This window comes from Hippocampus zosterae, chromosome 21 (assembly GCF_025434085.1).
Source record: "Hippocampus zosterae strain Florida chromosome 21, ASM2543408v3, whole genome shotgun sequence".
NCBI lineage: Eukaryota > Metazoa > Chordata > Actinopteri > Syngnathiformes > Syngnathidae > Hippocampus > Hippocampus zosterae.
In genome coordinates this window covers 4,973,331-4,991,645 of record NC_067471.1, presented here as the reverse complement: position 1 = coordinate 4,991,645, position 18,315 = coordinate 4,973,331, and the positions used below count along the sequence as shown (strand labels likewise).

Genomic DNA, 18,315 nt, shown 5'->3' with positions numbered 1-18,315 from the left:
GTCAGCCCATAAAGATTCACTTGCATGGGCGGGCGGACTCCAAAGGACCTGATTCTTCAGATACAGACAATAAAAAACTTAACATTCCACAACATCTTCATCGCAAGCTTTTTTTAGTGCCGCTCACTCCCAATATTAATCTCACACTCGCACGTTATGCCCTCAACCGAGATTCGCCTTTTGAGAATCCGCTAGCTCGATGCTAACATGTCATCGGACATGCCATAGACATGCTAGCATAACTTATATTTGAACATAAATAGTTGCAACACATGCAGACGGCTAATAAAATGATACGACCGGGCATATATTCTTTATCCTCAACGGCAAAAAATGTGGTGGCTAAGGTACACGCACCAGACGCACACGTTCAATTTGGAATTATGAATTCATGCAAACCTGTCTATGATCTTAACTCGTTTTTTTTTTTCTTATTTATGACCTGTCAAATGTCATGTTCCAAAACTGAATCTGTCTGCTGAGTCCCCCAAAGTTGTCTGGTCGTACTGTTATGGGTTCAGAAGAACCGTAAATTTTAGTTTGCTTCACACGACTCATCAGGCCATATTGAGTGCACCTGAGTTCCTCTCCCACACCTGGTGACAATCAGGCTAACTGAGTTTATAAAAGGAGGAGGTTTCTCTTTGGCCCTCATTTGGTTGTATGTCTTTGGGGAGTCAACACCATCAGTTGGCTCTCTGAATTTGTGCTTTCATTGAACTTTTGAGTTGCACCATTGTCATTGTCATTATCAATGTCGCGACCTGCCCGTAACACCCATTTTAAATGTCAGCAAAACATTTTTAAGAGATTTTAGTGGCCTATCGGGGTGAATTTCATTCTCAGGGCTTTGTCAATGAAAACCTTTGGATAGCTTTTGTTCAACTGTTTTTTGGTTTCTTCTCACCATGCATGAATTTGTTGAACGGGGGGGGGGTCTAAGAGTACCAAGACTGACATGTGGGATGCAGCATGCTGGGATACAGACTGCAGGGAAAAAAAAAATTAAACAAAGTTGTTACTGGTGTAACCTGTTTTTTGACTATTTTGTGTGGATTTTTACAGTGCGGGTCAAAATGACCCACAACATAATGTGATTTTTTTCAACATAATATGAGGGTTAAAGGACTAGCAGTAGTGGGAAACAAATCACAAGAAGTTAAGCTAACTCTTCACTTATCTGGCAATGGACTATAGGCGCACAACATTTCTGCATTTGGTCTACGGGGGCATGCTAGCATCCGGTCGCTAGTCTAAACACATAGCGTTAGCATCAAACGCTAGAAAATGTATTCGCCTTGACGTTAGGTTATCATAAATGATGCGTTACCTGGCAAATGCTCATATTCCGCCCGCCGCTTTTAAAATTTGATGAGAAAGTGCGTTTACCGGGCCAGAAGAGAATCACGTGGCAGTCACTTCACCAGCGCCGTCGCTAACGGCGGCGCCAAAGTCAACACAGCCGTATTTCAAGTGCTCACTTGTTTCGCTCGGGTATTAATTATGTTGAAAAATGGGTTTAGTGATCCGAATCAAACTTGTAACCACATCATGCTGTTTTGGAAATGAAGGAGGGGGTTGTTTGGGAGTCTTCTTTTTTTTTATTTTTTTTTTCGCAGTCAGTAATGGAGACCTGTGTAATTTTGTTTGTTTTCCTCCTGGTTTCGCCAGCGCGACTTCGAGCCCACACCCCCGTCATCCTTCGTGGCTGTTGATGCCGACCCTTGTGTGTTTATGAAGCGCTGTTTCCGTATGACCTAATCTCAAACAAATTGGAAAAATGATTGTGATCTGCGGGGGGTATAGGAGCTGCCTTATTCCTAACAATAACCTTCAGAAAAAGCTTTCAGGATGAAAAAAAAAAGTCAGTGAAGGGGAAGGCGGGCGGAGGGCGAGGGGAGTTTCAGGCCAGATTATTGAAAAGGCAATTTTTCCCACCCAACTCGTTTGGTTAGATGCAATGAAATGTCTTATTTTGTTGCGGGGAAATGGTGGAAGAGACTCAAAAGGCGGTTCTCCCTCTTTGCACCTCTCGCAAGAGGATGAGTGCAATCAAACCAGGCAGACGGAGGATCCGAAGAATTTTTGTGTGTCGGCATGAAGAAGTGCAAAGGCAAACTTTTAGGGTAGCGGGCAAATTTTAATTTTGAAAATGTCGTAATGCAAAGTATGTGAACTTTGATGAAACGCCGTTTCTCAATTTGCATTTTTGGTGTCCCAATTTGATCGGAATTGGGATTTTTATTTGAGTTTTAGGCGAAAAAAAAATTTTCTTCATTTTTGGGGTGACAACCAGCTTGCTGGAGCAGGTTCCAGTGAAAGGAAAAAAAGAAAAATCGGCACCATGAATGCATTTCTCATCATATTAGGTCATAATGTGATTAAAATTTCCATTTAGAATTGTGAAATTAAAGTGCCAATTATGAAAAAAAAGCCTTAGGTGAGAAAATGAGATGACTCTCAGATTTGGTAAAATGTAAATAAAAGGAAAATTGTCATAGGGCGGCGGTTTGTCTTCAAGTGATTGGCGATTAGAACAATGAGGAATTGTTTTGTCCTTTTGAATTTTTGTGGCAGTTAATATATTATTATTATGTATTTATTTATTTTGGTGTACAACCAGGGAAAAGTTCCAACCAGGTTTCAGAAAATTCTCTGGAAAGAGCAGAAGAAGAATTTCGGGGAATCGGCAAATTAATGCTGTTACCAAAATCGGGTGCGGGGGGGAAACCAACTACCGAACCAAAACCCGTTCTGAATATAATGTTCTCCTTTATGATCCGTGTGAACCCGGCACAATTAGAAAGCTTTCAGAACACAAGGTCACGGTCTCTCTCCCAATCAGCTCCCATGTAACATCACACAACAGCCATAACTCTCGTCATTAACTCGCCGCGCACGTCTCACCCTGCCAACTGCGGCCCCTGCGAGCCCTCGCTACGGACTTACGGATTATTAAGGAGGCTGTAGACTAAGGTGACGCTAACAACAACTGTGAGCTCCACAAATGTGCAGACCGTGCTGTAATTGCGCACTGGAAGAGCAGCACAGGGGTTGGCTTGATAAGGACGCCGGGCCTCCATCCTAATGGGTACTCTGGAGACTCTCAGGCGGGAGCGCCTGCTGCCAATCCAGCGCTGACCAACTGTCAACACGGGGGTGGATGGGTTGGGCGGGGAGGGGGGGTCTTGATGGGGCCGGGGCCTTGCTGTAATTACTGTTCACCGTCAAGTTATGGAACCTGACACGGCTAATTCTCCGCCAAAACTATAGCCTTAAAGGCTTTTTGTAATGATTCTGGTTTTCTTAGCTTATATTTAGTTTTGTTTCATTCATTCATTCATCTTCCGAGCCGCTTGATCCTCACTAGGGTCGCGGGAGGTGCCGGAGCCTATCCCAGCTGTCTTCGGGCAGTAGGCAGAGGACACCCTGAATCGGTTGCCAGTCGCAGGGCAAACAGAAACGAACAACCATTCGCACTCACACTCACACATGGGGACAATTTAGAGTGTTCAATCAGCCTGCCACGCATGTTTTTGGAATGTGGGAGGAAACCGGAGCACCCGGAGAAAACCCACGCAGGCCCAGGGAGAACATGCAAACTCCACACAGGGAGGCCGGAGCTGGAATCGAACCCGATACCTCTGCACTGTGAAGCCGACGTGCTAACCACTGGGCTACTGGGCCGCCAAGTTTTGTTTCCTTGTGTGCTTTTGTCTTCCTCGTTTGGTTTCGTTTCCACTTCTGGTCATCCGAGTCCCTTGCGTTAACCAATCAGCTCCCACAAACCCTTTAACCCGTTCCTGTTCCGGCAGCGCATGACCTGCGGCCGCCACATGTTCCGCTTTAGTCGGCGCATGTTCTGCCAGCGGGCGCCACTAGGTGACTTTGGGACGTCTGGGATCCAACCGTCCGTTGAGGAAGGAGTCCTGTCATGATTCTGTTTTTAAGATCCTATTTGTTTTTGTTTCCTTGTGTGTTTTTGTCTTCCTCGTTTGGTTTCGTCTCCACCTGTTCTGGTCATCCGGGTCCCTTGTGTCTTGTCCAGGTGTTCCTTGTTGTCTCGTCAGTTGGCTTGTATTTAGTTCCCAGGGTTCTGTCAGTCTTTGTCAGATCGTCGTGATTACCGTCATTGGTTTTTGTTTGTTACTTTGAGTTTTGGTATTTTTCAGGACTTCGCGTTTTTGATTTCATTGTTCCAGTGTACCCCTGCAAGTGACCGTTAGCTTTTGACTTGCCTTTGTTTTGGGGTTTCTTTGGGGGGCCGTGGGCTTCTTCTACCTTAGACATCCCTCGACATAAACTGTAAACTCAATGCCACTTTTCAAGCGGATGTTTTATCAACAAACTTCATGTCCCCGCCACTCCGCGTGTTTTGTTTGCAGGGATAATTCTGCATCTGAAAAGACACAAAAGACTTTCTTTTGGCCGCCTCCGCCGCTGAACCCTTGACCGCACTTGCACAATTTGAAAGAAGGCGCCCACGTACAGAATTTGCCGCGGTGTAAGTCACTCCGGCTTGAATATGTGGGCAGAGCGGGAGGGGAACAATATACCGTATGAGCTCTCGCAAGCACAAGAGAGACGCAGGAGCCGGGAGACGGGGGGGAGACTGCAGTGTTTGTATTTGTCTTTGAAGACGGAACGGAGCGGTTGAGCGGGAGTGTCTCCGGGGAGCAGCTAGGCTAAAGCCATCGCCGGAGGCTCTACCCCAGGGCCTCCCAGCCGCGTGAAGCACTACTGAGGCATCGGGACTTACCTGGGCCCTGCCTGCAGGGACAACAAAGAAACCAAAACAGCAAGCATGAATAATACATTTTTTGCACTCTGAGATACTGCTTAACAATAACCCAATGCTACGGGGAGCGAGATTCGACTTTAATTAATACGTTACACAGAACTGCGGATAAGAGTCCACCTTAGTGACCACAAGATGTTGTCAAGCGTGAAATGCAATCGGTGATGCTCCAAAAGCGGACTAATGGAACGTGTCAGGCCAGAACCTTCCTTGGTACAACTAAGCTAGCGCTAGCGGCGCAATGAATTTTCAGGAATATGTAACATCTTGCGAATACATATTCAGGCGTTTTCAGAAAGTGAGATGCATCGGCCAACTGGGGGACAGAATTTCTTGCGAGAAAGGCAGCTTGTGGGGCTTTTGTAGCGCTATACAGAAAGTACTGCCAGAGAACGAATAAATAATCGTTAAAATGCGAATAAGATATTGTTTTCTTGAGACTAATGTGTCCAAGGTTTTGCCTTCTTTGACGCTCAGACTCTGATTTGCTTGATTACTTCTGCTTTGATCAAGAAGTATAGGGTCAAAAAGTCAAAATGTTGATTTTGGTAGAGTAAGCGCAAATATTTCAATGGCTAGCCAGCTCGATTTCGAGTTGTCCCAAGAATTTGCAGATGAGTACACTAAAACCGTCCCCCCTCTGTCGATCTTTGACGGTATCCAGGAGTTGGTGGATTGGAATGTTTGTCCATGTCTCCAATCCATCCTGGGGCGACTTCATCTCCGCTTTGCTTCCACGGATTCTTGAAGGAAGGTTTGTCCAAGCCTCGTTGCGGATCTTGTAACATGGCCAAACCAGGAAAATTTGCACTCTTTCACAATATTGACGACGTTCCTGGGTCGCCAATGGCGCTAGAATGGCCCGAAGTTTTAAATCACCAGTCCTGGCTTGAAATTTCTGTTTCACTCCAGCATACATTGCCTGGCAGTGTCCTCATCCATTCATAACCGTTTCTAACAAACTTTGAATCGGAACATCTGCTGCTCGACCAGTAATTCAAGTTGGCTTGTTGGCAACATTGTTGGAAACGTTGAATGGCTTTCTGTTCCTTTTTAGACAGCAGCCACGCTGGAATCTTTAAAAATATCCCAATAGAGACGACTGCAAGGTTATTCGGGTTGGCGTAAAAGTGTAGTCATCCACCCCCACCCTCCTCAAATTTAATCAGGCAATGGAGAGAGGAAACAAGGGACGGGTAGATAAAAGTGTTAGGAATGGTAATGATGCCAAATAATGATTTCTGCTGAGGAAATTGGATCTATTGCCACAGGGAAGGGATGGAAGAAGAAAGACCGGAGGGACCCACATCAGCATTTCATGCAGGTGTACCCAAACTCGTTTAAAGGAAAGACCATCGTAATAACAGAGGAAAGACTTTTTAGAAAGTGTCAGCCTCCGATGAAAGAAAATCAGTCGGGATGTTCAGGACCAACTCGGTAACCTTCAGGGCTGCCAACCTACCATGAACTGAAAAATGTAGAACTACGAGTGGAGTGACCAGGGAATTATTGAGAGGAAGAACTTGAAAAAGATCGGTTTTTTGAGCCGTGTCAGAAAAGTCCCAGGATCTGGGGCATGAAAGTTATTTCAAACCCAAACTATGAGTGCTCAACTTGCTTATCTTAACCAAGATCCTGTGACACGACAACTCGTGGCTGCTTCACACATGACAACACGCCTGCGTACAACAGCGTGAGCATCTGACACTTCTTGACAGAGATGAACTTTGCAGTGCTCCAGTAAATTCTGAAATCATCTGACCTTATCGTCGGATCCAGGGGAAGCATTTTGAATAAGTTTTTCAAGATGAGACATTTTTGTAGAAATAAGAATCCTTCTCCCGTTCGCAACTTTCCTGACTCTCCTTTTATTGGCCAGTGACAGACTACCAACATGCTCGGTTCTGCGCAGGAATCATGACTCTTCATTTCTCCTACGGCGAGCAGACAAGTGACCACCCGCCGCAATTTATTTTGCCAACAAATATGTTTCCATCATCACGCTGAAAGAGTGCACGGTGCGTGTCGCCGCTATTATGCTTGCTCTGTTCAATTATTGATTTTGCGAGTTCCGCCGGGTGAAAGCCGGAGCACGCTGCTACACCTAGGCCAAATAAATGTGTTTGCTCCCTCACAGACTTCTGTATCGTCAGCCGCACCCGCGTCACAGTTTTCGCCGGCGGGTTGTGCGGTTTCCCCAGGTGCACAATCGCAGTCCCGCCCTCTCGCAGCGGCAGGGATCATTGACATCTCCACGGCGCATGAGGGATGTTGCCTTGACGGATTCCTACCCTCAATCTGATATGTCAGAGGGCTGGCAGCACCGCTAACACACTGACATCATTCTGCGCTCGGTCTTCGCTCACCACAGCGGTAGGGGGTGGGGGGGGGCAGATTTGTCTGAGCCTATTCAGCCTAGAGTCATTTTAAAATGATCACACACAAACAGCCCATAATATGTTGCATCATTATTACAATTAGACGCAGCCCCAACTATCATTGTGCCATCAATTACGGCGTCCTGTAAGTCGAGCTGTATTCAGGCGTACGAAAACAAACATCCAAAATATAACATCAGGAAAATAAAATAGGCCTGAGCACCTACTGTTTCAAAGTCCCCATAATGCATGACAACCTCTATGAGAGAGTGTGAGCAAAAATAAGAACAAAACAAAAAACGACTGACTTTAGCACGGTCTATTGGTGGAGGAGATCTACAGTCGGTGCTCATTCCCTCAGATGAGTTTGGGGAAGATTCCAAGTCCCTGGTTAGCCTAGCTAGTCCCACCCAAATTCAAGCCCTGGAATTTGTGAGCACTGTGCTTTGAGCATCACTCCCGTTAAAAACTGAAAATCTGTGTTTGGCGAATAATTCTTCAATTGACATTGGTTCTGACCAACGGAAAGCCTTTTTAAAATCTGTTGGTAAGAATCATTGTCACACCAGAGAAATCCGCCAAGTACTAATTGCCCGAATTTACTCGTGAGACTGATACCTTCAAGCCATATTTGGTGTACGGCTTACTCCGACCAAATTAAATCCCTACGGCGATCTCTTTACAGCCAAATGTGCGGTGATTTCATGCACTGCTGCTTTCAAAGATCGAGGGAGTTAGAGATTACGCATGAAGCTTGAACAAGCTGCCTTCTTATTGAACAAAACACGTCCAAATATCTTTGAAAGGCAGCTGCGTCTTTTCACATTACAATCCCTGGGCTATTTACAAGATCGTCTCATCAATATTATCGACACCAGAATAACTTTCAGCATATGGACGACAAGGTGTTACACCGGAATTGTTTTCCCAGCATCCTGAAAGAGAGTGAGAGCACATCCACATGAGCGGAGGGGGTGGAAACGGATGTCCAACTGCCCGTTGTTCCCGTATGAAGCGCATACAGTCAAGCACATGCGCGGATGTTTCTGACACAGCTCAAAATGCGCCGACGAGGTCTCAGCACACAATCCAGGGTGAGCGCGACAAAAGCGCAGCTTAGTTTTCATGGTTGAAGAGTTATAATACTCTGATCGCCATTCTACTGCCTCGTGCTTTGTTAATACATAAAGCCGTGCCAGCTTTTAAGCTAGCGCTTTTGCGACTGCGTTTCCCAAAAGCCGGTTCTGTTTGGAGTACCTGGTCCCGAGCGAATCCTTGAAGCGTTCGAGCAGAAGGAATGTTCTCTCTTTGCTCGCAATGCGGGGAAATTATGTGAAAACGTGTTCTAAATCCTGAACGTCAAACGACTGCTAAACAAAACCCGTCTTGCTGTCGCGCTGGGAATCTTTTTGAAGGGTAAACACTTATTCCCCAGAGCAATTTTGGACCTGTCAACTGATAAGCTCGCTTTTATTTCGCTAATAAAAGTAAAAAAAAAAGCCTGTCAGATTTATCTATTATTAACATGGCTACTTTTAATGGTTCACATTTGTGCCTCACCAAAATGGGTCCGGATGATTAGCAGTTAATTAGCCACCCTCCAGGTTATTGATTATTCTCCCGCAGAACTCATTAACTCCAAACGTGTGTCTGAAAGGAATGGTTGGAGTTTCCCTCATAATGCTGCGGCCCATTGATGCTTATTTTACCGGATTTGGAGCCGGTCGTAAATTGCGTGCCGTGCTTCAATGACTTCTTTTGGATGGAATTCCAGACGCCATTAAAGCAAAGGTCATGGCTTCCTTGCAGTTATTCCGAAACCTAATTGGGAAATTTTGAAAATAGTGTGACTTTGGCTCTCTTGATTTCAAGGACCTTTTTGCCAATAGAATGGATTGACGGTAGCAAATGGCTAGGGGTTGAACATCAGATGCACCGCGGAACACATTTTTGCCCGAGTTCAGTTTGACACCTGTTTTTAATGTTGTTTTGAGTGCAGGATCTGAATTTTCTTTTAAAAAAAAAAACATGGCATAAATCTGAATTTCGACAATGCTAGCTTTCTATTTTTCGGATAGGGATCGTACGGACCGACTGGGAGCCGCACACACCTCTCACCGCGCAGTCTCAGTCCGATCGGACCCGTCAATTCTTGCTAAAGTGTTACTACGGCTAATCGGTGGAATTTTGCCGATCTGAAGGGGAAGCTTTGGACACAAAAACATCCCTCTTCAAAAAATAGGGCGCTGAAGTTAAAAATGTACGTTAACACAACTCAAATTGTTTGAGTCATGACATAGATGTAAGCATTGCTGCCAAATGGAGGTCTATCGAGCAACCACTTTCTCACTGTCATCGTCACGATCACGTCAAATGCGTCCGAGCCACTTCGTGTCCCCATCCGAGAGGACCATAAGGTGAAATATGGCGTTTGAGCCGCTCCCGCTACGAAGCAAGGGTTGCCTGACAAGCACAAATTACGTGAATAGATTTTCATAAAAATCACTTTACTCCAAAGGTTTCAGTACTTTGAAATGTCAAGATGATCTAGTGGTCCTACCTGGAGAGCATTTCTGGAGCTTAAGTTAGAGCACTAAAATATTAAAACAAGAAATTGTGATTCCCCTGTGAGGAATGGCGGGCGCTTGATGAAAAATGGAGAACGCACAAGTGTCTCTTCCCAGGTGGAGTTTTCTACATTTATTAATTGATCTGAGGGCGGAATCTAGTCCTCCATTATGGCTCGGTATAATGAAGAAGATATGGCGCGCATTCGGGAATATTTTAATGAACAAACGCCGAGATCGTTTTTTGGGCCAATTTCGCTCGGTAATTTACAATTAGGCTGTCTTTCTTATCTAAAATAAAAATTATAATTAAGTAAGAAATTGGGCTTTTTGTGTTAGCGATGGTGATTAGTAATGACGGTCTATTCATGGGAAGAATTATCAGAAAATTGTTCCTATGAAAGTGGGGGGGGGTGGAAATACGGACATTCCGCATGACCTCCGGCTACCCCGGCGACAACGGCGAGCCTGTAAATTATCCCTGCCGAGTTGTTAATTGAACGCCGTTGTTGTTTTTAGTCAAGGCGAGCCGAGGACCGATCGGTTATTCGGCGCTTGGGCCGCTTCCTCTGATGACGAAATGACAAACAGTGAGCGGATGGGTGGGAGTAAATAAATAAAATAAAATACTTGGAAGGGGGAGTTGTTGAAGTGGCGGGAGGAGGCGGCTCGGAAAACCCGGCTTTTCAATTACTGCACTCAAGAGGTTAAATCAATAAAATTTAAATTGCTTATGGTAATCACCTGCACTCCAATCACTGGGATCAGCATAAGCAATCTGCTGACCCCAGCCATGCTCGGCAACTGATTGAAACATATGAAGACGAGTCAGCTGGCTGCAAGGTTCGGTGGAGATTAAAACCCGCGTCTATTTATTTGTTTGCGTGACCCGCCTGGCCTTTTGATATTTCTTATTAGCAGAGGAGGACTTTATTTTTTAAATGCAAAATACCGGGCTGAGAACTTTCCAGAGGCCCGCGTAATATGCGCCATTGCAAGTGAAGGAAAATACACAGTGGGGATCAAGCGCATAAAGTGAAAGGTTTTTTTTTTCACTACATTAACTTTTACTCCAATTTCGAAAAGTTAAAAGGGGAGTTTGCTCGTCAGCGTCTGTGTGCCACACTCATCAGGCGGCGAAGGAGAAGTGCTCACGACTGCCGATTTCGATGGACTTGTAAACAATATGTCATACAAAATAGGGCTTTTGTGTCCCAAAAGAAAAAAAAATAAAAAGGCACTCCAGAAACGCGTCTATTTTTATTTATTTTTTTAATACACGGCAATTTTACGCCTTTAGGAAAGTCAACAAGAAGTTAAACGCTGACATTCATTCGTTTGTAGAGCCACTTTTGAAAAGTTAGAAAATACAGAACGTGCAGCGTCGGGGTTGGCGTGCACAATTGAAATTACTTTTGTAAATATACTATACGACTATTCACAAGGATTTCTGCGTGTGGAGTGTCGGCTTTTCAAAATTCGCGCATATGCATTCCCCGGGTGGGTCGTGGGGGGTAGTGAGGTGAGGCATAAGGAGGAAGCGTTTGTGTGGTCTTTTGTATGGACGAAAACTGCAGAGAAAAAGATTTTTTTTTCCAGGGAAGCGTTATCCGCGAGTATTGATTTTGCCTTGTGTGGGTTACTTTTTTTACTTCTAAATGTTAACAAAAGAATGACAGTCCCTTGACCGATTTAAATCTAAATTTCCTTAATTAAATCACTGGAGACAGTCACTCATTTTTCACTCAGCCATGTCTATGCAGAGGATAAAGAATTTAGGCAGGCGTGAGTGCTATGATATTATCTGTCTACATGTGTTGCTTCAGCGGTTTTTGTTCAGATGTGTCGCTTAAAACACCATCACATTGGTGCCATTCATTCAGCTGTTTCCCCATTATGTATTAGCATTAAGCTAGCAGAAAGGCTACGATAGGCAATGAACCAAAATACATTTGCAGTCAATAATTGATGATTTCAACAAAACTAAACTGCATGTCTTGCCACCATATGAAAGAAAAACACATTTTGGGGGGGGAACTCATCAATAAGTTGAAATATTATGAGTCATTCTTTACAGAGGATGAAGAATATAGCATGAATACTTTGATATTATCCTTCGACGTGTGTTACTCCATTGTTTTTTTTTTTGTTCAAATATCTGTTGCTTGAAACACCGTCCCATCGGTGCTATTTATAGTCCGTCTATGGTGTTTCCGATTATCTGTTGGCATGAAACTAGCAAACTAAATGCCAAGCTAAAAGATGAACCAAATTCAGTGAAACACGTGCTTCCACCATGCGAGATTAAAAATAAATATCAAGATTTTTGTGGCCTCAAAATGTCCACCTGATGACACCCAATTGATTCCCATTCGCGTAAATCACCCCTACTATCTTCTCATTGCATTACCAAGACCTTAAGGTGCCGCTGTAAGATATAAATATCTGCTTCATCTCCGCGTGGAGCGTGACTTTGAAGTTGTGTCTAATTAAGCGGCGATGCAGTTAAAAAGCTGAGCGGGGGAGAAAAAAAAAAAGACACCAGGCGGATCCCGAGCATGTGGATGACAGTTAATGAAGCGCAAGACACAAAAGAAAAAGAACAGACATCGTGATGTGACTTTTTTTTTTTCAAACGCACGAGGCGTCTAATCAGGCTGTCATACATGAAATATAGAATTGATGACACACAGAGTATCAAAACTGGATCTGTGCATGGGCAAAGTCTGCCTAATTAGCTGATTTTGAATGCATGTCTTGGTGTAAATGTTCCTCCCAGGCTGTACACAGAAGGAAGGTTGTGCTTGACGAATGTGTGAACAATCCCCCCCACCCCCCAAAAAAAACCTGTTGACTACAAGTTTCATTGAGTTCCTGACCCACATGCACGTGAAACAACAGACATTGAAATGTGTTCTACATTGTAATGTCTATTAGAGTGGAGCCCTGACGGCGTTTTAAAGAGTATGTAGAATGCGCCTTGTCCACCAGGGGGTAGAACAGTATACGTACATATATACTGCACATACATACAGTATATACATGAAGAAGAGTGTCATAACTGCTCAGAAAGCTGCATTATTTTATTTTTTTACTACAGAGGATGAAGAATACATGCCTGTGAGTATCATTATATTACCTGTCTATCTGTGTCTCTGCACCGGTTGTATTCTAATATAGTTTCTTCAAGCCTGTCGATGACATTTTTCATTCGTTTGAGCACATAAATTAGTAGTTTGTGGCCTCTCATTAGTAGTTTGCGGGCACTCATGAGTACTTGTTGTGCATTAATGTTGTTAGAAATTCATTCATTGTTACACCCCCCCCCCCCCCCCGGGCTGCATACAAACGCAAAATGTAAGGAGTTAGTTTTGTAGGCAGACTTAGCATTACTAAATAGTGGGCGTGTCCATGGTTGTTAGTTAAAGATGGTGTTGGGGGTTTTACTCCGCCCTCATCCACATTCCCAACCCCCGCCGCCTCCTTCTCCCAAGTTGTGAAATGCTTGGCTTGTCTGAGGAATGAGAGACCCTGAAGGGCCAAGGGTCCCGAACAAATGAGCGCCCATAAAAAAAAAATCCTCTTCTACTTATACAGAAACAGGACACAATGCAGACAAGCAGCCGCCCAAAGCAGCCTTCATGGTAATTTCATCCCACTATTTGCAGTGCCCACCCATGGGTTTCACTGCTCTGGATTGACGCCAGTCACCTTCATGTGCAGCGAGAGGCATTCATCATATCAGCGGCTGACACACTGTAGCAAAACAAGTCCGCACATTTTTGGAGGGGAGGCGGGGGTCTAAGCGCTCTGACGAATAAGCAAATGGCAGGCGCTAAAATGGAGTTCTGTTCACGCGGGTCAATTAGGCAGCGAGTGTTTAATCGTGTGACATTCAGCAGGGGTGTTTTTGCACCGGTTTGAAATGAAAGAAAAGCAGCGTTGTGGGGTTTGGCCGCGGAATGTTCGCAGCTAAGCTAATGAAGTTAATTGCTGGAGCTGAGGAGCTTTTATGAGCTGCACCTGGTCCATAAATGATTTCCTAATGAGGAAGCAACCCGGTTGACTTTTCAAATGCTGCCCTCTTGTGGCGGGGAGAAACACTTTTGGATCGTCACAGGGGAAGGACAGATTTGTCGTCATTGTTTTTTTTTTCTCATGACAAAAAAAAAAACAATCGGTTACTTAAAATGAATGTATATCATCATAGCCATATTCTGTTTCTTTGTCATTAAAATAAATTACATTAAAATTAAATTTAAATAAATTAAAATTTGTCATTTACATTAAAATAAATAGGGCAAAAAATAAAAATTAGAAGTGTGGATATATGGATGATTTAAATCCAATTAGTTGTCTTTTTTTTTTTTTACATACCATCGCTAAAATGTCAACCAGGACAGTTTCACTTTCTGATTGCTTCCTTTGTAGATAAATTAAAAAAAAAATACAGTACAGACTCGCAGTTTTTGGTTGATCATGTTCAATTGCTTGGTGTGTGAGCGTCATATACCAGTTTTTCTTTTTTTTGCAAATACATAAAAATAGCCGTAGCAACTTAATGGGAGTCTGTCTTTGTGCTTCATCATGGTCTCCAGAGGATGAATGATGTAATTGATGCGAAGAACGTGACCAGACCATCCAGCATCGAGTCAGGCAGAGCGCTATTGTTTTATTTAATTTCACTAAGCCCATTTTTCCAAATTTAACAAAACAGTAGGTCTAAGAAAGAAAAAAAAACTCTATCATGCAAAACAACAGTCAACAACCAGACCCGGATCACATTTCTTCCACTGCTTGTAATATTCTCCTGACGGACTTTTGCTTTATAAGTAGCATTAAAGTACAATCGATAGCTCCCCGACTCCCCCTGCAGTTGTAAAGCGTAATTTACTTTTAAGACGCTGCGGTAAATACCGCTCAACAGTGGGAAATGTGCATTTCGGAACTCAATGACTTTTTTTTTTCTTTGTTGGGTTTTTTTTTGTTCCTCACCACAAAGGCATGAAAAGCAAAGACCTGTCCAAAGATCAGATCGACACGATTGCCTGGAAGGCCTTTCACCGGTTGTGGAATGCAGCAGGAGGTGCCCAGACAGGTTCCTTTATTGCCAGTGATCAAAGTACTGTTAAGAACATAACATCAGACTCGGTCATTCTAAATAAATTATTCTGCCTTATATTCGAGGGAGTGTTGTACTTAACACCGCAACGTTTTACTTGATCGCAATAGGCTACCTAAGACCCCGAAGAAGTTGGACGATCCGGAAAATATCACCCTCAAAGTTCTAGAGTATGGGGAATGGAGGAGGAATTTTCAAATCTGAGATTTCAGATCTAGCAGAAGACGATCCTGAATTAACCATGCGGTGGTCCCTACAGAAACGGACCAGAACATAAAACCCCATGAAAAGACCAGCTTGGTGGCAATAGACCAGACCCCAAGTCAAAATTTGAATGTCTGTGGGCCTCCTGATGCAATACCCTCTTTAAATGTTTTTAAAAAATGTATTAGACCCAAAAATATTTGCCAAATTATTGAAGTGAATATTTGAACAGGCCAAATGAATGAACAAAATACTTCAGCGACTTCACAATTTTCTCAAGCAGAATTTCAGTTTGATGTTTAAAATGCATAAAATGGTCACTGTGCAGCGGCTCTCGTCATCAGATCACGAAAACCTGACTGAAGACATTGTAGGCCATGGATAGGGTGGCTCCGAAGCCCACGAAAAAGGACAGAGCCCTGCAGGGCTGAGGAAAAGCCCCGACGTAGGAGATGGTGTGGAAGATCCGAGAACCGGCAAAGATCCGGAAATGAAGCAAGGCTGCCGAGAGTTCTGGTCCACTCAGGACGTAGAACAAGCCGACCAGCACGAAGGGAATGATGTTTTCCAAGTCATTCAGGTGACACCTGATGAACAAAACAACACATTACCGAAATGAGGAAGACTGTCATAAGTTTCGCGGAGTGTATTGAAACAAGTAGCTAGCTTAATTAGCATCAACAGGTTAGCATTATTGGTCCATTCAGGTGACACCTGATGAACAAAACCACACATTACCGAAATGAGGAAGACTGTCATAAGTTTCGCGGAGTGTATTGAAACAAGTAGCTAGCTTAATTAGCATCAACAGGTTAGCATTATTGGTCCACTTGTTTATCCGGTGACTCGACAAATACGTCCGTCCATCCTTTTATTGTTGTTGTAATGTGACAAATGAAAGCTATCTCAACAGACTTTTGACTCACCTACGAACTCGCTCAACATCCGGGTGGGTTCTCAGCAGTTTCTTTCTCTCTTCCGCAGGCTTAAAGGCCACATCCTCCTCCGTGGCAAAAGACTAAAACGTGGACGCGGACATTGAAATGAGTTCATAGTCGTTGAATAGACACGACTCGGGTTCGACCTACCCCTTTCCTGAAGCGGTAAAAACTAGTCAAAGGTGACATAAGCATCAACTTGAGGATGACAATAAGTGTGTAGGTGCTAAAAGCCTTGAACACCTCATCTTGCATCAGCTCCAACATGGTGACTGCTCTTCAGCGAATCCAAAAAAGACGATTATTAAATGCGAATGACGAAAAGCAAATGTGTACACAAACAATTGGATCGACCAGCCTACTTGCTTGTGTGGTGTCAGTTTCAGCGAGACAAGACCGGAATGTGTTGCGTAACCCAAGTCAACCTTTAACCCGTTCCCTCCGGGGGGGGGTGGAGTCGGCCAACATTGTAAAAATGAATGTGAAGCCAGATGATCGGCAAGCATGTCTGTAATGCGATCCTGCGACGTCTGCTTTGTTGATTGTGCAAGACGAGGTTAGAGGTTGGAGCAGGACAACTTGCGGCAACAACATGCCTGCTCACAGTGCCCTGAGCAGCCGACAGTTTGTGGCTGAGAAGAACATTGCCTGACCGATGTACTCGTTGATAAACATAATCCGAGGATAATAGAATGTTTGTATTTGTCAAGCTAGCTACCAATTGCTATGAAAATTTTGAAAGCTCAAATTTGAGCAATTGAATGTTTTAGCATGCTTTACAGCACCACTGATGATATACTTTTTTTGAAAAAGAAAAATTCAATTGCTTTCATGAAAAAAAAAATTATTTGTCAAGTCATCCAGGTGAATATTTGAATTGCTCATCACAAATAAATGTCGGGCATGAAAATCCTGCACGACTGAGGTCGTCAAGATGTTTAGATGTTGGAGCAGGTTCAGTCACAAATTCACAGACTTGTTTCCACTTACACGGTGCGAATATCACTGCTGAAAAGTACGAAAAATTGTGGTGAAAAAGCATTTGGCTTTTTAATGATTCCATAAGACCCCGCTGCCCCCTTTTTAAGAGCCCGGGGTCTAATTTACGCATCAGTGGTTACCCGGCGTAATTGCAAATTAGATAACAGTACTAGCTAGGCCCATTTCTACCACTGAACTACAACTTGTAGCTAGCTAGCTAGCTACGCCCTAGACCCTGAAAAAATATCTTCCTGCAATTTACAGAAAAGCTTTGTGTAGTTGTTGTTTGATTTCATAAGCAAAGAAACTCGTTGTGTCGCATCAGGGGTTACCCGGCAGAATTGTGAGTTCGGTATCAGGACTAGCTAGGCCCATTTCTACCACAGGACTCCAACTTGTAGTTAGCTAGCTAGCTATGCCGAGAGCCCCCAAAAACATCTTCCCGCAATTTACAGAGAAGCTTTGTGTTGTTGTTTGATTTCCCAAGCAAAGAGGTGAAAAGGAAAGCATGGCGGGCTCCTCTGTGGACCTGTTATGTTATCTTGCTAGTTGCTAGCGCCTCTTGTCGTGGCGTGGAAAGCCCCATAAATGACCTGATGGGATATATTGCAGCCAGCGGAGGCTGATATATTTCCGCAACTAAAAACATTTAAGGTTTTGTAGTAATCAGAGAGATGCTAGGCTAAGTAGCATTAGCGAGGCATGATTTTAGCTATCTGGCAATGTAAAGGCTCTACATCGAATGTCATTTTTAATTTGGGACAACTGTGAGCCTGAAAACAACGAAACCCAAAGTGTTATCTTCCTCCTTAGTGATTTCCGCGGCCGCGTTTAGTGCCGTCTTTCCTTTCCATCAAACCTCAGTCAACACGCACTCTCCAGACTGCGGCTAGACCCGAGCTGCACGGTAGTCAGAATCACTTTTGTCTCCAACTCTTGTCATTTCGCTTTAATCAAGCGCGCGTCATGTCGCAGTGTTTGGGAGCCAGGTGCTTGAAACACCCCGCGCTTGAACAAAGAGCCATGCCTTGCCAGCGTGCCGGCACTTTTGAAAAGAGCGTGCAAAACACCTGCCAGTCACTTTCCAACAAGCCCGGCACAGGCACTTTGTTGGGCGCCCGTGCCAGTAAGGGAGCGGAATCGTTGACTGTTGTCGGATGCATCAGCTGCCAAATAGAAACAGAATGTTGGGAGTTTGTCTATATGGCCCAAGGCGTATTTTCCATGATTTTGACACGTTGATACATGTGGAAGCGTGAGACTAATAACAGGTGACACGCAAGCCATCGATGTTAGTTATTCGGCGCCTGACGTTTTCCCCGTGCTC

General features: G+C 44.0%; 1 protein-coding gene and 2 long non-coding RNA genes across 3 annotated transcripts in view; 1 reads left to right on the top strand and 2 right to left on the bottom strand.

The window, feature by feature from the left end:
- The window catches only part of LOC127594220 (uncharacterized), a 116,505-nt gene that overhangs the window by 19,727 nt on the left and 78,463 nt on the right, over positions 1–18,315 (bottom strand). The window lies entirely within an intron of this gene.
- The window catches only part of LOC127594239 (uncharacterized), a 179,711-nt gene that overhangs the window by 88,429 nt on the left and 72,967 nt on the right, over positions 1–18,315 (top strand). The gene's annotated exons all lie outside the window — the stretch shown is intronic.
- LOC127594210 (microsomal glutathione S-transferase 1-like) lies at positions 14,391–16,499 on the bottom strand. Its single transcript, XM_052056257.1, has 4 exons — positions 16,370–16,499; positions 16,158–16,284; positions 15,996–16,087; positions 14,391–15,656 (listed from the first exon to the last, which is right to left on the bottom strand). Exons 2-4 carry the CDS (start codon positions 16,272–16,274, stop codon positions 15,410–15,412), a joined length of 456 nt encoding a protein of 151 aa, XP_051912217.1. The 5' UTR covers positions 16,275–16,284; positions 16,370–16,499; the 3' UTR covers positions 14,391–15,409.